Genomic DNA, 23,374 nt, shown 5'->3' with positions numbered 1-23,374 from the left:
TATTTTGTATCCCCTCTTGTATAGTGACATCCTCTACAGCAGTGGTTCTCAACCTTTTTTGTCTTGTGACCATTTAAAACAATACAAAGTCAACTACCCCTCATGAAAAGTTACACCTTTCAATGAGCTGTGAGCTTCAGATATTTTAATTGGAATACTTTTAGAAGTCTGAGGATATTGAATTATCAAGCATTTACAAGAAAAACAAAAAATATTGCTCTTCTTTCCTAATTTCTCTATTTCATGACCCCTCAGATTCATCTTGTGAACCTTCAGGAAGGGAACCACTGCCCTACACTCCTTATTCATTTTGACACTATGTTCTTCTACTGTATATACAGTATAGTGTGTGTATGTGTCTGCGTGTGTGTGTGTGTTTTTATTTAATAAAAACAAATAGTTCAGAATATAGTGGGCAGGATCTTCTGGGTCCTAGGGATATGTGATGAAGTCTACAGATTTGGGCTCCAGTTCCTTTTGTTTGAAAAGGTCATTACAATACTGCGTTATGCTAAAGAAAGACATTCTGATCTAGACAACAAAAGTAAATATTTACAAAGTCCATGAGTTTCTTTTTTTCATTACATCTTTTGACATACTCTGTACTTACGGCTGATTGTAGAAAAATGTTTAAAATTAAGATGAAACATTTAAACAATGAGCATTTGTACAAGCGAGGCGAACGTTTGGTTGTTATTTAACTTTGGACTGTTTTGAGATCAGATCCAGTCAGGCAACCTGTATGGCACTTTAAAAGCACACCTACTTTACAAACCAACAGCCAAATATGACCCCTACATTTAATGTTTAACTACTGTTTTCGTTTATACAACTAGTACTGCTTTTTGGCACCAACTCTACATTAATATTATTTAGAAATAAAACAATAACGGGCTAAATTTAAAATGAAAACATTGGTAGGGAGGGATATCTAATTTCTCTCTATTTAAATCTATGGAATGAAATTTGTCCGTTAAAATATCAAGTGCATCATTAATCAGAAAAGACTGCAATCTATAGAGTCAACTAAAATACTCAAATTCAATTATATTAAATCACAAACAATGAAAGTCACTTGTGCACCTTAAATTAATCTCTAGTAATGCTTTCAGAAATACCTCATTTTCGAAAGGCCAAACTACAAAATGTAAGAGGTATAGGGGCCACTTTGGTCTGCTCTGGTTGGATGTACATAAGTGGAATGGCACCTTGATGTGGACTCCCGCCAATCAGGCGCTCAGGTTGGGAGACTGATGTTGGCGTTCTCCGCCAGCGGGCTGGACATGCGAATCTGAGAGCTGCTCTTGCTGAGGATCGACAGCTGAGTCCCGCCGTTCACTCCACTGCTGGCCAACGAAGGGTGCCTTTGCTGCTTCAGGTCCACAGCAAAGTATCGGTTCACCGTCCAGCTGCGCCATTTCCTCTTGATCTCCGACTGCACCTTTAGGGAGAAACTTCACAAGGTCATTTTTTAATGTACTTTAAGCTGTACCAGCTCCAAAAAAGGTTCAGTACACTTAAGTTGTGTGGTTAACACTTTACGACATTAAGTGTTCATTCATGTTTTTGTCAACAGTAATTCCTGTGAAGCATTCATAACTGCTGTATGAATAGTTAAAGCCATGGTTGTGCCGTTGGTGAGCGCCTGTCGCCCTAGTTTTTGCGGTGTGTCCTGCACACCCTTGGCACTAGTCGCCCCTTCTCAGTGGCTCCATCGCCGCATTCATCATGCCGAATCGGAGATGAAGCCAGTTGGCGAGAGAAATCATTCTGTTTGGCTGTTCAGCCTAAGCGAATCAATGCACGGGAAACCAAATGAGGAAAGTAAACAAACAGCTAAAATCAGGAGGGTTGAGATTGTTGACAATCTTGTTATATCAGGTAAGATTTTATTTTTCTCCACTGAACTCTTCAGCAGAAACAGTTCTTTTTGTTTCTCTATGTTTCTCGCATAAAGTGTTTTCTGAAACATGTGTTAGTGTACCTTTTAGCTGTAAAATTACAAAACCAAACCACACTCACTAAACAACGGACCGGACAAACCTACTCATTTTACAGCTAAAGGGTACACTAATGCGAGAAATAGGCACTACAGTAACAGAATAATGATTCATATTTGATCGACGCTGCCTAGTTTTATTGATGAGCAGTCATTGACACTATGTGAGAGACTCCTTGGCTCTTATCGGTTGTAAGTCAGGCACAGTTCATCTAGTAGATAACATTAGGAGCAGAGAGGTAGAACAACTTGAATTTTCCCCTGATCAGTTTCATAGGGATATAGTGACATTTTCAGCAATTGTGAAAAGATATATACATTTTTTTTAACAGAAAGTTACCAACTTCAGCTTTAGAGTAAAGTGTTACCGTTCTGGGTAATATTTAGTCCACATATTTAGAGACATTTGTACTAAAACATACTAATGTGTTATGTGTGTTATTTAAATAATTTTCCAGTCTGGGATCATTAAGTAAAGTAATCCTATTCTATAAGATGTTGATGAAAATATCACAAAGGGAAAGGTATATGAACCGGCACAAATGCGTACCTCTCCGTTGAGGAAACAGTAGAGCACAGCTACAACAAAGCCCTGAGGAGGAGAAAAGAGACAAGATAACACAACCGAAAAACAGCTTGAGATTGTTATATGCTTTCATTTTTAAAAACAACTGCATATTTAAGGAATTTCCAAAAGAGGGACTGTTGGGATGGATATGCCTTTGAAATGTTCATCCATTTCTGTTAAAAGCTAAACTACAAGTTGTGTGTGCTGACAGCTCTTAAGAGGTATGTGTTTGAAAAAATTCAATGGCAGTATACAGGAATTAGCCGGGACAAGTGCAAGCTCTTTGTTTGTGACTAGAAATGTCCCCACCTTCCCTGCTGTGTTGAGGAATTTTGTGTATAAATTCATGTCTCGACTTCTAGAGTCACAACACAAATTAATAATTGCACTTACTGACACTAAACAGAGGGCTAGAAGGTCCTCCTCTGAGATGTGGAAACACTAGAACCGATGCTTGCATGTGTTTAAATCTAGGTTCTCCTTGTATTTGTATTGTCTTTTACACTGAGATCAAAATTAGAAAACAAGTTATTCATACTTGTTATAAAATACTTTTATTTTTTAACAGTATATCAGAATATCAGCTGTGGCTATACCACTGCTGTACTAGCATGTTTTTTTTTAAATAACCAAGGCACTTAAATAAAAACTTTTATTTTGTGAAAAAAAAACAGTGAGAAAAAATAACAATATTTCAGAATAAACCAAGTATTAATACTTTGTTCACTAATTTTGATCTCGACAGTATATGTAACTTTGAGTCTGGAATAAAATAAGTAAAGTATGCGATCAATAAACTGCATGTCATGTCTATCCGTCTCTAACGTTTTCTATGAGAGAATTAGGAGCTGCTGTTTAAGATAAAGTTTATATTTCCCTCTCATGGTTTAGTTGTCATTTTAATATCTCATCTTCTGATTTGTAATCCCCTTTGTTGAATCTCACACATTTCCAGGAAAAACTTCAAAGGCCGACTTCTGTCCTTCAGCTTTTATTGGAAGTGTGTAGCTCGCTGCATAGCTGTGGATACTGAGTGACTGGGTTTGACTAGAACTATCACTGTCTTATCACGTCTTATTAGCCTCTTTGTGCCTTGTATAGTCAGATGATTTATTATCCCGTTATGTCCTCTCATTCAACATCTGATATATTTTTATACCGGATGTTGGAGCTGTAAAAGCGTACCTGGAAGGATCCCAGTCCCAGTTCAAAGACCAGTCGCTCCTTCTTGCTGACATCTTCAGGTGAGAAGGCGAACACAGTGTAGTGAATACCAAACAGGGGGATGAGCAGGAGGGTGGAGCGCGCCAGACGCCTACACACACACACACACACACACACACACACATACACACACACACACACACCCACACACACACACACACACACACACACACACACACACACACACACACACACACACACACACACACACACACACACACAGTTTAATAAGATTGAGGTGTAAGTCAAACACAAATCAAAGTCGTGCTTGTGGTGCAGGTCAGCTGAAGGTGATTCACCAACAGAGCTACTGATGCAATGTCATGACACATCGTCTGACTAGTGATTTGCACGCAGGTTTCATTTTTTAGTCGAGCCACACATTTAAAACATGAAATAATCTCTGTTAATCTTCAAGTTTAATCAGTGTTGTTTTAAATGTAAACTCAGTCCAAATCGTGTAATTATTTTTAGTGTTCACATTTAGGATAAGGCAGGAGATAATTCTTCTTTTTCTTATTTTCAACAAATCCCATGAAAATACCAATACCAGTAATAACACGTAATGCCTGTGTATCCAAAGCTCAATATCTTATTCTGCTGTACTCAGTAGAGCACCAAATTTGTATTAATCTGCCACTGAAAAAAGTTCCCAACAAATGCACTGCACTGTTAACTTCTGTTTGATTAACGTTTGTTAAAAACTACAGTGATCAGCTTTTTAAAATAAATACCTAACCTTTTTTTATTTCATTGAAAAGTATTTGTTTTTTTCCTTATTTGAGATCTACATCTTCAGTAAGAAGGAATATACATGTATATGTGCCACACATGTGGTCTGGGTCTTTTATGGGATTTGTTGACAATAAGAACAAAATAAAATGTGAGGGTGGATTTAGTTTACTAATCCAGTTTTTTTGTGGAAATCATCACAAGATTGTGACTGAGATGCAAGAAACACATAGCTGTTAACATGTACAACCTTTTCCTGTAGTCATATAGGAATAAAAAACATTGAAGACCCCTGCTACAGCATTACTTGTGTCCTTATCTCTGCAACATGTATCATGCAGTAAAACATAGTGTCTGACATACACATAACAAATGGAAATACAAAGAAACATGCGACAAATGACACCTTAAAATAATGGAAGGCAAAAATGTGCAACACAGTGGTTCTTACAGTGCAGTACAGATATCCAACAAGGGTCCTTAAGGAGAAGAACAAAGCCATATTCTGAACTCTGTCATTGTGAGATTATAGAATATATGTACCATTATTACTGTCATGAAAAAGTGAATGTAACAGTTTGAATTGCTGTCTCTCCATGAGCACTAGAAAAACATTCGTGTCAAAGGGGTAAGGCATGTCGCTCTGATGGTTAGGGTAAGGGACTGTCGATGAGGGTCCTCACAAGTACAGAAGTACAAACACGTGTGTGATCGAAGATGCATTTGGGATTCCAGACCATTAAAAACAACTTTAAGAACCCCTGGTGTAAAACACATACAGACACACTACACATGCAGTTGACATGAGACAGACACACACAATCAAACACGTGGGTCGGCGGACAAACACACACACACGCACACCACACACTTACAGTGTGATGGTGGATAACTCTGACATCCTGCACGAATGCTGAACAGCCTGTGTGGGCTCACTGAAGCATTTCTGAGCACAGCTGCTACACAGCACAAAGACAACCCAACAATACAACAAAGACAATGTCTTTAGGGACATACATAGACACACAGTCTCACACAAGACACACACACAGGCACGCACACACACACACACGCACACACACACACACACACACACACACACACACACACACACACACACACACACACACACACACACACACACACACACACACGCACACACACACACACACACACACACACACACGTCTTCACACTTGGTCACGCACGCACAGGTCTAAGCAACAGATGAGAATGACATTATCTGCAGTGCCTCAAAAGACGCCTGTGGGAGAAGAACAGGACTGACGTCTGGCTACAGTACAACTCCATGATGAGTCTCAAGCTTCCTGCCAAAAGGTACGACATATAAATATATTTTGAAAAGTGTATACGGGACACATCAGAGGTTTAATATGGAATTTGAAAATAACAGTGTTATGGCTACATTACAATCTATTTATAAATGCTTGGTACAGTTTAAAATTGTTCCTCTGTTGTATTTAAAGATCTGCAGAAAAACAAAACAAAAACAGTAGCAGTAATATGGGCCTGTTAGTTAAAAGGCACATTTTCATCTGGTGTGTCTGGTATTCTATATTTTTATTATCATCAACCAATCCCATGAAAAGACAAAAAACAACAATGCATTAGTGTGTCCCTTAGTTTTGTTTTGATTATCTGTCTACGACACTCCTTCCATAAATCTTTAAAATCAGGTCACTGATATAAAGTTTCATTTTTTTCATTTTTCATTTTTTAAATGCCAGGTAATTTCCTTAAACAGCTGGACACTAGTTTTTAACAAGCCTTGCTCAAACAGGAGAGGAGGGGATAGTACAGTTGGGGACTACTGTCAGCTGTGGATTAATACACATTATTATTATTATTATTATTATTATTGTTATTATTATTTATATTATGTTATGAGGTTTTTTTCTAAAGAGATATAACATTGTGGTTTATTTGCTGATTGTATCTTACAGGTAAATGCTGGATTCGTTGCCTCCGATGTCAGGGGATTGCAGCTTCTGCACCAGGATGATAATTATTCCAACGAACAGGACAAAATTGATCTGAGAAAACCAACGACATCAACTGTGTTGCCATAAATTACATTCCAGTCAGTTAAGCAATGTCTGAGAATGTGTAAAAAATGAATACAAGAAAAACTAAATGAACAAATCAGCATTCGTTGTACCATAATGGAGGCCACGACAGGTCCTTTGATCACCCACCAGAGGGCAGTGTTCTCATTCGTATCCCAGCATCTGGAGGAGGAGGAGAATGTATTCCTGTAATCATCATTCAACATGTTCTTTCCGGGACACTGCACATCTGTAGGATTCTACAGCATGGTTTTATTATGGCCGAATACAAAATATTATGTGCTGCTCAAAGCTAATAGAGGACATTAACTGTGATGTGGGATTGTTTCTAGATGTTAACCCTAGATTTGTAAAAACTAGACTGACTTCCTGACAACATAAACTAACATTAACCATTCGATTTTGATGCATAACATGAACCCTCTCACAAGTCTTTCACAAATATTGAGTTTCTATCTAGATACGCCCCTGAAACGGTGCCTTCCCTCCCTTATGCAACCAAAATCAACAAAAACCCACTTGGTAATAATAAGCAACATATGATAAGTGAAGTGATTTGAATTTGTAGGGTAAGAGGGCATAGAGGATTTAAAACGGAAGCAGGCCTGAAATGAGGATTTAAATCTGTCGAATAATTTGAAATGACGATTGTTTGCTTATTGTGTGCAAGAAATGATAAGAGATCAAGAAGATCTAACAAGAACTTGTTCAAGGGATTATGTTTTTTGCATGCTAAAACATTGGTATCATGCTTGCGTGATCACATGCAACACATGATCAGTTATTAATGATTTAATTGGATATATTCAATGATTTTAAAAACATTGTTGGTTTATTGTCGTTTATCCTGCACCAGCCAGCACATAGGAGAGAGAGGCTGTACACGGGTTATCTTCATTTTTTTGAAAAAATGATCAGTGTCAACAATGATCGGAGTTATTTCCCTTATCTTTTTCCCTAAATTCCTTAAATTGCAAAATCCCCCCTGCGTTTTAAATTGCATAGTTGCCAACATGAATATGAGCATTTTCCAAAGAGTAATCAAACTTGGGTTGCAGCAACCCAATGGCCTCTGCCTCTTTGCTTTGATACAGTATGTTCTCAAGTGCATAAGTGCCCTATACACTATGAACAACATGACTACCAGTAGACATACATTTCTTCCTTTCCTGAGAGTAAATCTATAGTTGGAAGAGGAGTTATACCCAGTGTCATGAAAGTGGAGCCTCAGAACTGCCCAGACAGTGACACAGATGGTGGGAGTTCCTGTAATAACAGTAATCAATAATACACTGTAGCAAAATGAATGCAATACATTTGTCATAATAATCATAATTAAAGTACTTTTCATTTGTCCAATGAGAAATGCCAACATGTACTTTATATACTAAATATATAATGGTTGCTGTATCCCTGTTTATACAGTATCCATCTATATAAAGGTGAAACTATTACATGCTGTCATAAGCATAATCAGCACAGGAAGAAAGCTAACATGTTTATCTGGGTTATTTCTACTTTAGCTGTATTTTACTATGGAATTGAATAAAACACTTACTGGTAAGCTTGGCTGAAATCTCAAAGGTCTTTGCAGAATAAATTGGTACAAGGTTTTTAGCTGTTTTATCTCATATAAACAAAGACAAACTTTGCAGGTGATAAGAATCCAGGGTAACTGTTTCAAAATACAATAGTGTTTTCCTATCTTTATTCCTCTGAATATAAAAAAGATAATATAAAGCTACAAACAAATTGACATATGAACGTTGAAATTGTGGCATAAATGGTTGAATTTACAATATAAACAGAAAGAGAAGTTGCTACTTACCCCATCCTACAATGGTGTACCAATAGAAGTAGCGTCTCTCAGGAAAGAAAGTCTCCACCAGCAGAGTGAAGAGATACAGACCTTCAATGAACAGCCAGAAATAGTTGGACATGACACAGTAATGGAAGAAAATCATCACTGTTTTACATGCCACCTGCAGGGGGAAATACAGGAGGAGGTGTGTTAGTAGAGCAAAGGCAAATCTAGTTTATCAGTAAATTCCAACACATTTTCACTCCCAACTCGTCACTTATGGCTGCTTGGTCAGGGTCGGAGTTGAACCCAAAGCCTCTTTACATAGGGCTCTAACCACTGTACCATTGACCACCCCAGGTGTCACATTTTTAACACTCTGGGTACCCCTTTGGTGTTTTTTTTATGGTAGGGTATGCTAAGGTTTTGGCAACAAACCTTTATGGTTAGGTTCAGGAAAAAATGTTTGTTAAATAATTGACATTAGTTAAGTATGTTACATACAGAACATGTGTTGAAATAAGTCAAAGAATTTTGGCTTCACACGGGACAGGACCAGTGGTCTCCTGTGTGACAGTCCATCCACCCAGACGTCCTGCCTGCACAGACTTTTTTGCTCTTCATACATCATCTCATTGCACTGCTGTCGAGCAGTTGAAAGCCTGATGCCTCATACGGATGCTGAAGGGTGCAGTGTGCATCGGTGCCGTGTTTGTCTAGTTGGGAATTGGAATGGATTGTAATTTCACAAATGTGCTGCTGATGTTGGACAGTCTTTTTAGCTTGTTTGAAGCACATTGTTTTTCTTATCATCTAACTTAATAGCACGTGTTACCATATCATAAACAAGTACCTAAACGGCCACTTGTTAGATATCCAAAATTCAAAGTGTATTTGAATGTGTTCTTGACATGTACGGTAGGTGGTTGTTTTATCGACACTAAAAGTATTTTTGTTGCATCTTGAAAATGTAAAATCTGTGCCATGACCATTCTTTCATTTCAAAGCTCAAGACAATAAATGTCAGAGTGACAAACGTCCTTATACCTGTAAATCACATTGTAAACAGAGATCACTGTCACTGGGGTGACGGTGTTGCAACATAGTGCAGCACACTGCATTTACTCTAAAAATGCAGCATTTAGCATTTAGAAATACATGTAAATGACACCCATCTACATGTCAGGTGGACTCTAATCTAATGACATCATGTTATTGAACGAGTCCGTATTCAGAGTGGGGTCAACCAATTACAGCAAGGTACCACAATGCCATGGTGGTGATCTGTGATCGCCATAGCAACAACGGTAAAGCAGATTTGAAAAAAAAAGGGCAAAGTAACCATTGATGTTAATGAGCCACTCGTAGAAGAGTTCCACTGGCCATGCTGAAGCCATTAGCGTACCTAATTAGGTTTATTCATCATGCCTGCTTAACAACACCAAGCAACGCGTTGTTACCACACAAAGGCTAAGAGTTTGTTCTGCATTTGTAATCACAGAATATTGGTCATCTAATAGTGTGTTTGCTTTTTTGTAAAAAAAATTTGCATGTGATTGAAGTTCCTTCAAAGGTGCGTATCAAAGAGGAAAGACTGAAGTGTTTCAAGCCCTCGGTCTACAAACCTCTTGTTATATCTCAAACAGAACATTTTACACGCATGCTTTCCTTTAATTATGCCCTCTGGAACCGATTAACAAATAATCTTGAAAACATTATTGCTACTGCCAATACTCTGCAAACCTCTTATACTGACTCCAAACCTGCAGCAGGGATCAATCACAATAAAGGTATTATTTTGCAATTATCTACTTCAAATTTAAAATAATGAAATAATTAGCCTTGTGAATTGAAAACGTTTTTTCCCCCATTAATAACCAAACAAGCATTCACGGTTGTTTTCTCTAAGTCATTTATCAACCAAAAAGAATGTGTTTTAGGCCATCTGAATGACCACAAAGTATATGAAGTACATGTGGTTACTGACTGTGTGTACAAAGCAGTGGTCGCTGTCTTCCTGAGCGTACAGTACACCATCCTTGATAAAGACTGAGATGGCTCTCAAGATGAAGGACACAAACAGGTTCATGTGAATGAAGTTCCTGGTGCAGTGGAGCTTCCTAGAGAGAAGAGAGAGAAGAGAGAAGAGAGAAGAGAGAGAGAGAGAGAGTGTGTGTGTGTGTGTGTGTGAGAGAGAGAGAGAGAGAGAGAGAGAGAGAGAGAAATTCGTCACATCTTGTTTTCATTCTTAACATGAAACTAAAATAAAAGTAATTAATACAGCTTGATTTGATTGATTGATAAGATTAGAATTTTGTGTTTAACCCTTCATCCTTGTCTGTTTTTGCTTGATTTTCACTCCCATTATTCACAAACCTCACCTGAATCTGCAGAGAATGACCATGGCTGTAGTCAGAGACACCAGCGATGTGCTGTAGCCGACTGTGTACAGGGCCTTGACTGAGGCGTAGTATATGTCCTGATGTTGGAGACACAGGGTTAATAGTGTGTGTGTGTGTGTGTGTGTGTGTGTGTGTGTGTGTGTGTGTGTGTGTGTGTGTGTGTGTGTGTGTGTGTGTGTGTGTGTGTGTGTGTGTGTGTGTGTGTGTGTGTGTGTGTGTGTGTGTGTGTGTGTGTGATTTATGTAATAGGAAATATAGATTATAGGTTAAAGAGGTCGTACAAGTTTAGTGGTGTTGTCATAGAAGAAGCAGACGTCCACATAGTGAGGGAAAGGTTCAGACCAGCCTTCCTCGGTGCAGTTACGACTGACCCTCCCCATCTCTGAAAATAGAAAGTATGCCTTGGACTGAAATGTACTGAATGGGATTCATTCATATATTATTAAATGATCAAATCAAATGAAACGAGAGACACCACAGAACTCTTTGTTCTTCTCACCTTCCTCAGGGTCCATGAAGTCGTGGAAGAGCTCCGGACAGTTGACCACCACAACTTCGCCAACATTGGCCGCCTGCCAGCAAGTCAGGTTATCCCACATCCATGGACACACTGAGGAGGCAAACAGACGCACTGAGGTCAGCGTAAAGCTCTTGTCAGCATTTCTGTTGTTATAAAAGTGATGAACTGATACTGACACTAATTGAAAAGACTTGACTCACATGGATGAAAACGTTGGGAGAAAGGGAACTTTCAAGTCTTATCATCTCTTTTGAGGTAATCTCTAAAAACGCATTCTAGGAATTCATAGGAACATTCTATAGGAATATAGAGTCTGTAGGCAAGATTTGCGTCGATGTTGCTTGGCAAGAAGCTGCTTTGACAGAAGTGGTGTTTCTTAACAGAAACACTAATGAAACAGAGGCAAAAGTGAAGACCAGGGGATGCAACAAAAACATCTTAAAATTGAAGAAAAGCCTCCAGCCTCAAAGCCACCTGCTCTCCCACGCGTCTGACCAATGAATGACATTTACCTTCTCAGCCTAAGTTGACCCTTTCACATCTTAGCAGTGTCCAGTCCCTCAAATCCAAAAAGACCAGAAGTTGCAGAGCTTTTGTCATTATCATTGCTTCAGCAGCTGATCTACCACATAACCATATACTACTAGAGTTGACTGCTTTAACAGATCGTGTTCTCTGAATTCATGTTCACACACACACCCACACGCACGCACGCACGCACGCACGCACGCACGCACGCACGCACGCACGCACGCACGCACGCACGCACTCACACACGTACCCACACACACACACGCACGCGCACACACACACACATACACGAGCACACAAGCACACACACACACACACACACACGGTAGCGGAAAAAGGAAGATTGAAGAGTTGAGGGAAAATGTCCTTGTTACTGACAGCAGATCCTGTTTTATTGCTGTTTTTGGCAACAATGAGTTCCTCTTCTCCTTATTACTGAGCATGCTGCTAGTTTTTTTTTTTTTTATAGCAGACTGTTTAACCTCACTGTTCCTAATTACATTTCACGATTAACAGCTTCCAAAAGTATATCACCTTCAGCACTTGAAAGGCGGCACAACAATTAGAACCTGATGCTGATAATCACGATGAGGTTAAATGGCGGAGCAATGTAAGAGATGTGATATAGAGAGAGAGGTGAGTGTTTGTGCAAGCGCTGGAACAAGAAGTCAGCATGAATTAGCGGTGAATGGTTAAGCATTACAGTATTTGTGTAAAGGTACCGTTGGCTTAGCGCCACCCAAGATGAGTATGATTGGTTTAAAGAAATACAAATAAGCGTGTTTTCCACATATCCCAGAATTATAAGCTCATAGACCATACTCCTCAACACTGTGGAGATAGATCTAGTAAGGCGAGACTTATTACCTGACTCACGCTCAGTTGTAGATCTCACATCCTGTATTTTCAGTACTGCCTCTAATGTCTTTGATTTCTCGGTTTATCTTTCTTTCTGCTTCCATGATATTCTTCCTCTTCGGCATCTATTCTCCATCTCTCACGGTTCACCCTGCTGTTTATGCTCGGGTAGTTTTACAGTGCTGCAGAGGCAGGCACATGTCTAATTGCATGTGTCCATACGGATGCATTTTGAGGGTGTCTTTGTGTTTGGTTGCGTCTGTGTGTTTGTGCATGTGTTCCTGGACATGCATGTTTGTTTGTGTGTGTGTGTGTGTGTGTGTGTGTGTTTGTTTGTAAACCTCTCTCTATATTCTGCTTGGCTCTATAATCTGTTTTGGTTCTGTCTGGTGAGCTGGACACGAAGCCAATTACCTTTTAAAGGGCAAATCAGAGCCAAATGAGCCGCACTGAGGTAACCGGCTTAATAAAGCACTCTGTCTGCATCACTGGCTATCTCACACAAGATCCCACAGTATGCTGAATCTTCACCGGACTACAAAAATACAGCACGGTTTCCACAAACATAATGCACATGCAGTCAGTGTAGTGAGTACACAGACACAACCAGACATTCATTTTTTCTTTTTTCAATAAAGCCCATCAGATGACGGAATGAGATCTGATTTTGTATTCTGAGTCATGAGGTGAAGTAGAAGAATACATATCAGAGCTTATTTCTCATTTCATTCATTCATCATTTTTTCTATTAAACTTTCAACACTGGTCTGAAAGGAAGGATAACGAAGCTCCTCGAAATATTTGCATGTGGATGTGTTTTCCAGAAAATGTTAAGCAACTATTTTCATTACTCTCTCTGCTATGAAATGTCAGAAAATAGTAAAAAAACAAACATATTATCATTATTAATGTCTCGTTTTGTTTGCCAAAAGTCCAATTCACAATGCAATTTCACATGGCCTGCAGACTAGGCCAGAGTACCTCAATTAAAAATATAATAACACATTCATCATGAAATACTTTTTGGAGTGGATCTTGATGAATCAGTAAAAATAAATAAATCATATGATCAGGCTAAAAACAGAGCACCACCTACTGTTTTTCTTTTCTTTTATGCATTGTATGTATGTACTTTTTCTCAACCCCCAAGTCATATTTCTGCAAACCAGGCATTTTTATTTCCTCAGCAATGATTTGATGTCAGCAGAAACACAGAACGGTTCCCTTTAAAGGGACGAGAGGAAACATGGATGGGTGAAAGGGTCACAAAAACACATGCCTCAAAAATGGATAGCGCAATACAAAAATAAACTGCAGAAGTTGCAGAGAAATAAGGGAATAAAGATGTGTTTGTTTACACACAACCATCTGAGAAGCTGTCCTTAGAACCTGTTTGGAAAATGACAGGTACTCTCGAAAAATATCTGTCAGGTGATTGGATGAACTATCTGTCTGTCACTGTCCAACACAAGCTGCCAAAGTCTTCTTTCAATGATGAAAAACTCTCCAGTTCCGATATAACTGATGCTATTGCAGCAGCTATGCTAACCTCTTTAGGAGCTGACATTGTTTTTTTGAATGAACAGATACCGTTAATTCACACACACACACACGCACACACACACACACACACACACACACACACACACACACACACACACACACACACACACACACACACACACACACACACACACACACACACACACACACACACACACACACACACTCACACTCACACTCACACTCACACACATACAAAAAACAGTAGCTCCTCACAGGATGCTAATTGGCCAGGCCATGGCAGCTAGGACACATTACTTGAAGCCTGACAAGATGATCCGGCTGCCGTCTAAGGTAAGAATAAAATAACAACAGAGTGTCTGATTTTAACCTTAAATGCAAGTGCAAACTGAAAACAAATCACGTCCATAAACTATCTCTAAATGCAACCTTTGCTCTAACCTTCTTCAGGGCAGGAGACTTTTCACGGCAAATTTAAAAATACAAAAAAAAGTAGATAGAAAATGAATAAAAAAAACATTAAAAGAGCAAATGCAGTTTGCTGTGTAGCACACAGGAAGACAGCAAGGCCCGAAGATCTACAGATGAAAAATGAGCTGAACTCACAGCTCCTTTCCTTTTCTAACTTGTTATCTTGCACTCTACATCTTTTATGTTTCATGTTTTTTTCAAGAAGACCCATGGCTTTCAGCGAAGCCATGAGTCACAGCGCAGCCTGAGAGATGCAGTCTGTTGGGCAACTTTGAAACAGTGGGAGGCCGGCAGTAGTTGCTAATGAAAACCACAATCCATAGCCAAGAAAATAATTGCTTCCAGGAATCACACACCAAGTGTCCTGTGTTTTTTGGAAAAGACGTGAGAAATGTGAAAGCAGCTCAGCGTGACATTACAGGCAGACATTTGGTTTGTGAACTGTATATCACTGGATGGTTGCCTGGCCTGTATAACAGCCTGTCAAGGTGATGCATTTCTAATCTGAACATGAGAGAAAACTGCACTCATCTTTCATCCTTACATGTCCCTCTGTAACCTTTTCAAAGGTTATGGATAAACCAAAAATGCTCAACCATTAATATAAAAAAGAGCCTGTTTTTTTTTCTTTCTCTCTGTTTCTGAAAAGTTGGATTTTTTCGAAGACGCATGACTTTTATCAGCTGTGTTTTCTGAGCAACCCAAGACGTAAACAATTCAATCACAGCAGCAGCGCCATGAAAACCAGTGGCTTCATGCCAAATTATGCATACAGAAAGATGCGAGAACACATACACATTGCATGCTCATGGACATGTCCTCATTTACCTAATTCAAGGTCATCGCTGGGGTTGTGCAGCATGATCCTCTCCATGCATTTCTCATGTTCACGCTTGATTATACAGTGCTCGGACTCTGAGGCCACCTGGAGAAAATAAACATAAACACACACAGTGGCACAGTGCTCTTACCAAGAGATGCAACACTAACACAGTAATATAAGTTAAAATGATACTTTTATGTGCTCTCCTCCCTTATTAGAAGTGGAAGTTACTTTTGGCTGTTGCTTTTTTAGACAGGTTAGTGATATAGAGAAATACGTGGGCTGTTAGAGGTGCTTAAAGCTGGGCTAATCAATGTTTTTATTCTAAGGATGGATCAAATTAAGTGTAATGTGAAAGAGGTCAAATAACAAATCCACAAAGAAAAATCACCCAAGGATTTGTGTCCATATAGCATTTTTTTTCTCAGCTGAATTTTTTTGCCTATTTTCTAAGGCCGCTCAGACTGCTTCTAGTTGAAAGTCTTTGAACTTTTCACAAACGCGCTGGTGATGTTGCTGTTGCTCCTGTTCATGAAACTAACAAAGACAGAACAGCCCATTTGTGGGAGCAGATCAACCGGACACTGATTGTTGCTGGTGAGTATTGTGCTGTGATGGTGTATCACCGTACACGTGGTGAGCTTGTTATTAGCTTGTGGTTAGCTGTGTAGCCCCCTAGCTAACGTAAATGCCTTTGTCACTAACCCATAGACAGCGTTTAAGGCAATGGGATGAAGCGTTCTCTAAGTCATGACTCTGCAGCTCCCCTCAGGAGAGTTTTGGCGTCTTTCAGCTCATAATTTTGGTTCACTCTCGCAAATCTCGAACACCTTATTTTGAGCCGCTGTAGGCTGTTGTTTTCAGTGAAAAAATCTCTGATTAATGCAATGTACGCTACCTGCTCAGCACTTAACAGCACAGACACAGTTAATGACTGACTGTAGAACGTAGTGGCGCATTTAGCAGCTAAAGAGATACATATTTCAGGTGTTTATATTTATAAGACCATCAATGTGATGCCCTAAGTGGGCAACACAATAATGCAGGGGGGGGAATCCAATTTATTCTGTGTTCCTACATTAATTGTTTTACTTTCTGTTGGTATATGTCAAATATTTATCAAAGAACACCAACATCCCCCTCTTTCCTCTATTTTTCGTGACTCATTCCGCAGTCTGTTGTAGGTCGTAGTAGCTAGCAAGGTGTGTGGTTGTCATTTTATTTAAAAACAAAAAAACCCAAAACTGTTTAATTCCATCTTTCCTGTTACATTTTCCCCTGGTGAATGAAGGAGTTGTAAGTGGAGGCTCCAAATTGTGGATCTCATTCACATCCACTTTTGAGCGATCACATCAAATCCCTGAGCTATTTGACCAACCCCTCTTAAACTTGTATTCCGCCCCCGTATTCTGCTTCACTTGGAAATACAGTGGAGTAACTCAGGTGTAGTGAAAGAAACTGTTTACCCAGAGGTAGTAGAGTTCCTGCTTGACTATCAGCTTCTCTCTAAATCTTCATCTCGCTGTCTTAAGGCCAATCTCTGTTTGGCACACCCTCCTTCCCTCTCCCATTGAACTGATAGGTGTAATGTGTCCCAGCCCTCTGAGCCATGGCTGACTCATCTCTTTATCTTTCTGCCCTTCAATATGAATTCACTGCTAGCCTTGCTGCCTAGACATAACTGACTGTAGAGATGTCCTACAATTCACTTCCTTTCTTTATCACGCTGCACGTGGGCAGAATTTTGAAACACTGCATGAATTACATGAAACATCATCAGAGCTGAATTTTATCTAGTTTCTGGTGCAATTTCAAACAAAAACAAACATTTTTTTTCTTGCCATGTTGTCAACAGGGTTTGATATTAGTCAATGAAACTGACACTGGCATTGCTTGAAAGAGAAACCTTTTTTGTACTTGTTGCTAAGCAGCAGGTAACCAGCGAGGAACCAATACTATTATAAGCAAGGCTTCCTAGAAATTATAAATAATTGGATGCAGACGACTGATATCTGTAATTACGTACATTGTTTTATGTTATACATACATTTATTAAGAATCCTGGATAGCAAAATATGTAATTTTAGTTACGTGAACATTTCGTTTTTATTTTACTATAATTACACTTTTTTTTACCATTGTCTTTCTAAGTTTACCATTGTCTTTCTAAGTTTCTAAGTTTGCTGATCCCGGACCGCCCAAACTCCCTGCTGAAACAGAAAAAAAATCTGTTGCGGCCTTTACATAGGTAAGAATCAGCTTGGTGCTGGCCACCAATTGCTACAGCTGCTAACTGAAGATCTGTCTCCTGAGCCGTTGTGAAATCTTCTCTGGGGGAGGTAGTCTCCTCAGTCTCCTGAGGCAGAGCAGGGACCGTTGGGTGTGATAGCTAGTTAATTCTTGTCACATTGGTGGTCTGATAAATGGTAAACTAATCATATTTAGTGCCCATATTGCTATTTAAGCTACTGTCGCTGTCATACTTGACCGATGTGAATGTGGTTTCCATGGGAACGCAGCCATAAATGCTTTTGTTCGTGTTTGTCACTCCAAGAGGTCAAAATATAATTGCGCTGTGGTTTATTTGGTTGTCATGACTTCAAGTTGCTCATCTTTAAAGTTGAGACACTTCATGAAATTCAGTTTAAATAGTGCTTTAGTGCTTTAGTGCTTTAGAAACTTTAGTAATTCACTGGTTTTAAACTAGCTGGTAGAAATCAATGAGGACTTTACACACAAATTTGAATTTTCCAAGAGCTGGTGCAGCCCAATCCAGGTTAACTGAGGACTGCTAAAACAATGCACCTTGAGCACCATGCATAGAAAAAAGAACAGATTAATGTGGTGGGCTTCTCATTCTCTTTTTCCAGTCACTCCTCTCCTTTCTCTCGAACAGATGTCTGTCCAGATAAATCGTCCATTTGGAAGCTGCAGAGTCACGTTTGTACCTCAAGGCTATTTTCGAGGGCCAGATAACTCATTCGCTCCAACAGCACCATGCAGCACAGATAATGAAACTCTAGTTTGACGTCGCAGTCCACTAACCCACCGTACGGACCCGTTGACACACAATTAAGTACATCACAACAGACGTATCTGCCACATCAGCCACTGAAGGTCAGCCTGAGACTGCACTTTGCAAAGATGTCATCTGGAGGAACTCGTCACACATGTTGAGGGCAGTGTTCACTTAAAGGTTAGAGAAGATGTTTGCGACTGCAGGGTTGCACTGTGAAGAAATGTTTGTCTCCATAGTAACGATCATTAGATGGTTACTATTATAAAAGGGTAAAAACATCATCCTGAAATTCACAGATAAATGGATGGATGTCAGAGTCACATTATAACATGTGTCTGTGTAGCTTCACCAGGGAAACTGCTGCTGTGCTGCATCAGTGTGCTGGATATAAATCCTCCCACACATCTTGCACAAATCTTCCATTCTGCTTTTAATAAACGAGACCGCTATTAAAAGTGAGTCACAGCAGATGGATAGGCAGCTCTGTGGTCAGACGGCCATCTGTTATTGTTCTAACATGCGGCCAGTCGTCTTAGAGAAGAGCTGATCCAGGACCTGTAACGTATGCTGATGTGCTGATGCGGCATATGGTGATTTCCACGAGTCCGGCTCCTGTCGCGAACACACACCCGCAAGAGTACACGTATGAAAATAAATCAAATCTGAAGCCGAGATAGAGTGGGCGGATGATAATGAAGAAATTCACATAGTCACTCCCTTATACATGTATATGGTTCACATTCCTGTATGCTCCTAAACACTCACACAGACCCACATGTGAACACAGTGAGCAGACTACTCACCAAGGGCAGCAGAAAGATTGCAGTCAGCAGGTAGCCTCTCATTGTCTCTTGTGAAGCACTTGTGTCCAAAAGGCTCCACAATATGTGTGTGTGTGTGCGTGTGTGTGTGTATCTAGGTGTGTGCGTTCACAGGATGCACTGAAATTGCTCCCCTTCCCCTCACACTTTAGCATCAAGGGCTCTGAAATACAACACAGAGAAAAAAAGACTGTAAGAGAACAAACAATTACAACGTAACACGAGAGCATCACCCTTTTTGGGCAACTACATCACTTGTTTAATGTGTTCTATTAGTCAGATCGGTAATAAGAAGAGCGATATAACAGATGTATGTTGTGATAAAGTTTAATATAACTACAAATATATCATATATATATATACAGTTCTTCTCTGGTCTGCCTTTGTCTGTGTGAATGTGACAAATAGTGTAAAAGCACCTTGAGCGGTCAGAAGAGAAAGGTGCTATATAAGTCAGTAGTTACCAATATAATGATGTAAACATTTTTAACATAATTTATTCTTCACTATTAGTTGGTATTATTATGTGTTTTGTAATATTGAATAAATGTTACTAATTGTTGATTATTTCAGCTATTGAGGTGGGAAGTGTTCAAATTTCAAACCATATCCTCACTGCTGCTTCACATAGAAACACACGACTAGTAGGAGTCAGCCATTTCGACATGATTTAATCGGCATTACCAGTTGCTTTTCGCTACCATAAATATTTGGCTGTATGGCCCTACCGTATCTCCTAGTTGCCTTAGTGTGGTGCATGGGTCCGGAACGTTTGGGACTTGCACCTGGGAGTTCGTGTTTGCGTCCTATGTGAAACCAAAAGTCAATGTTGTCTTTTGAGTTAACTATCTAACCTTAAGTTCTTTTGTATTTAAACCCAAACTACTATCTTTTACTAAACGTTAACACAAAGTTTTGTTGCAGAAATCTAACCAAGTAATGTTTGTTATGTTTGGATTCACAACGGGACTCCCGGGCCGTTAAAAAGTGTCACCAATGGGTCCCAATGGGTCCCAATGGGTCCCAATGGAGACTAATACCATGTGAATAGATAACAACAGTCTTCTTAACCTACTGGTATGTGTAGCAGACCCCTTCTAATCCATAACTATGAGGCTGATGACCACTGATTACGGGCATTTAATGGAGTGGTAATGTCCGAAGTGAGTGTAAATCACAACTTTTATCACAATTTGATATTTCCTGATAACACAAAGTCTGCCATGACACAGTTTTGATTTGATTTAATTCATGGGCCATGCTATCTATATGAAACGATATCTTCTGCTCATGAAATACAATTGTTACATTATATTAACACAAAAAAGAAGCTATAATATGATTTGACAATTTTATTAGAGCTCGCCCAGACATCTTAATAAAAACTATTTATTTTCTAAAAGAAAATCTTTATTTAAAATAACAAGAATACATATTTCCACTGCATTGCATTCAACAAACACGCACACCTCTTCAGCGTGTTGCATCACTTCATATCTCATCCCACCAGAATCCTGAGCTCGTAAAAAGCTCTCTATCAAATGACACGTTGATAGAGAATTATGTTTTTCACTGAGGTTATATACGACCACAAAAGACACGTCATCACGTCATCGCACTCTAAATCAAAGCAGAATCTTGAAACAAACACATTCATGAAGGACAAGTTGATGACTGGTGGAATTTGGAAGGATTGCATGAATTCCTTCAAGATCGTAAAATGCATCTCCCTTGGATCAGACTTCCTTCCATGTCTTACTCATCCACACAGCTTCCTGAAAACACGATTCACTGCAAACACAAAGAGCATCAGCAAAGACACATAACACACACATAAAGTCAGTGAAACAGCAGATCACACACACACACACACACACACACACACACACACACACACACACACACACACACACACACACACACACACACACACACACACAAGCCTAGCTAAGCTAACTCATGCAAACGCACAGACAAATTCCTCTCTGTGTCCCTTCCCTCTAATACTGAAGACATTTACATAAAAGGTACCGCTCGGTTGCTTTATCAAGTAAGAGGACAGACCGTGTTCAGTAGGCAAAACCCGGAGATAAAGAGAAGAAGGGAAAACATGATGTGTCAAGGCTGTGTGCAAAAAAACGTTGAGAGAAAGATACACAGCAGACATCAGACATGGTATCAATTAGCTCCATTACTCTCCACTTCTTTTAACCCAAAAGGTTCACAGCAGCCACGTTGCTGGAAGCTCCAAATAAAGTTAAAAAAACAACAACATAAAAACAGTCCTTAGTATTTAAATCCATATGGCTTTGGTATTGTGGAAGCACTGCTGCAGGAAACAACAGAAGGGGCTCAACATCAAAACTATCCCGAGGGCAAGAAAGCAAGAGTCTTTGCTTTGCTCAGCACGGGATACATGTGTAGAAATCTGCGAAGCTTTGGGGTTTTCCAATCATAAATAATAGCTAAATCAAATGTAAGACACTGACGTGACCAAGAACTGGCAAGGACCCCCCCAGACTCTTAGCCTTGATGGGAAGACTGGGAACTACAGCTTTTAAAATTTGCATAGGGATCACTAGGTTGTGTGTGTGTGTGTGTGTGTGTGTGTGTGTCTGTGTGTGTGTGTGTGTGTGTGTGTGTGTGTGTGTGTGTGTGTGTGTGTGTGTGTGTGTGTGTGTGTGTGTGTGTGTGTGTGTGTGTTTGTGTGGCATGCATAAGCTGCTGTGTGTTTACAGATGCAGTTAAAAAAAGAGAGAAAAGCTCTCCTTAATGATTCATCTCTATTGTATATGAATTTTCTTAAGATCTGTCAGCTTCCTACTCATGTGTGTTGGATTCCTCTGAACATTGTGGCGCATTAATAATTCATTTTCCAGTTTGAACCGATCCTAGTAAAACAGGAGAACGCGCTTCCAATTAACCCAAATGCATGCCTAGTGTCTGTAAATTGGGATTGCATGTCCGTCGGTGTGCAGTCACGCAGTGATTCAAAATCATTAGCTCTTGGCAGCTTTGTTGATATGTTCAGTGCATGTTCCTGTGGCAAGCATACGGGCCATATAGATGGCATTACAGGAATAACAGTTTATCTCGATTAAATTGATGCTATCAAAATGTCAAACGGTTTATAGGACAAAAATGCAACACTCAATACAATTAATTAGTAAAAGATGATTTTTTTTCTCTTGGTGGTGCAGGATCTATAGACTTATTTTGCCCAGCCCCTTTCCTTTATTATTCCCGCACTCATAAACGTTTACTTCATCAATGCATGTGGATGACCTTCGCTTTGCACATGGAAAACCTCAACAGCCATCTGAAACCAAGTCCTACCGAACACTCTCACTAGGAATTCACCCCCCAGCTTGCTTGCTGTCATTTCAAAGACAAATATATATTTTAACCTAATAGCCTCGGGTTCAGTCAAATCCTTTTTAATTGATCAGCCGCTGCCAAAGCCGAAGATGTGAGTGAAAGCGCGCAGCACTCGGCGTGGAAAACAAGTCAAAAGGAACTTACCGATGCGCAATTTTCAGAGTCGTAAAGATATACACAAGAAGCCATCTGTATTCAGGGATCCCCGCCGTGTTCGGATGTGAAATGATTCGGAGAATACCTTGTTTTACTCCTCAAATGGTTTTCAGCTCGTCCAGAAAACGACAGGTGCCGTTGCTACCGCTGTTGCGGCTGTTGTTGCTGCTGCTGTTGCTGCTGCAGGACGCACTCGCCGCGTTGGCTGCTGCGGCACCACGACGGCGGAGGAGGAGGAGGCGAAGAAGGAGGAGGAGGAGGAGGAGGAGGAGGAAGTCGCTTCCTTCGGGGTTCTCACCTCGTCAGACACAGAGACAACAAAGTGAGACAGCAGTTTAGTCTACAAATGCAGCGGGAGGAGGAGAGATGTTTTTTTTTAAAAAACAAGTCAACTCAGGTATGCAGAACTGAAAGGGAAAATCATCGTGCGTGTCTTCGCATGGCATGCGTGGGCTAAAAC

The 23,374-nt window shown here is 39.8% G+C and overlaps 1 protein-coding gene across 3 annotated transcripts; it reads right to left on the bottom strand.

Annotated features, from left to right (window-relative positions):
- Positions 1–351: 351 nt before the first annotated feature.
- On the bottom strand, positions 352–22,983 carry adcyap1r1a (adenylate cyclase activating polypeptide 1a (pituitary) receptor type I). 3 transcript variants are annotated; one of them, XM_083927701.1, is made up of 15 exons: positions 22,903–22,983; positions 19,363–19,543; positions 15,546–15,642; positions 11,289–11,423; positions 11,095–11,195; positions 10,793–10,890; positions 10,399–10,531; positions 8,439–8,592; positions 7,816–7,876; positions 6,703–6,772; positions 6,486–6,577; positions 5,399–5,482; positions 3,753–3,882; positions 2,550–2,591; positions 352–1,441 (listed from the first exon to the last, which is right to left on the bottom strand). In XM_083927701.1, exons 2-15 carry the CDS (start codon positions 19,402–19,404, stop codon positions 1,238–1,240), a joined length of 1,443 nt encoding a protein of 480 aa, XP_083783827.1. In that variant the 5' UTR covers positions 19,405–19,543; positions 22,903–22,983; the 3' UTR covers positions 352–1,237. The 3 variants fall into 3 exon arrangements, with proteins under 3 accessions (XP_083783827.1, XP_083783828.1, XP_083783829.1); XM_083927702.1 differs by lacking the exon at positions 5,399–5,482 and having other exon boundaries at positions 352–1,454; positions 11,313–11,423; XM_083927703.1 differs by lacking the exon at positions 5,399–5,482 and having other exon boundaries at positions 11,313–11,423.
- Positions 22,984–23,374: the final 391 nt, after the last annotated feature.

The sequence above is a fragment of the Echiichthys vipera genome, assembly GCF_963691815.1.
Source record: "Echiichthys vipera genome assembly, chromosome: 15".
NCBI classification, from domain to species: Eukaryota; Metazoa; Chordata; class Actinopteri; order Perciformes; family Trachinidae; genus Echiichthys; species Echiichthys vipera.
This window is presented reverse-complemented; position numbering and strand designations above follow the sequence as displayed.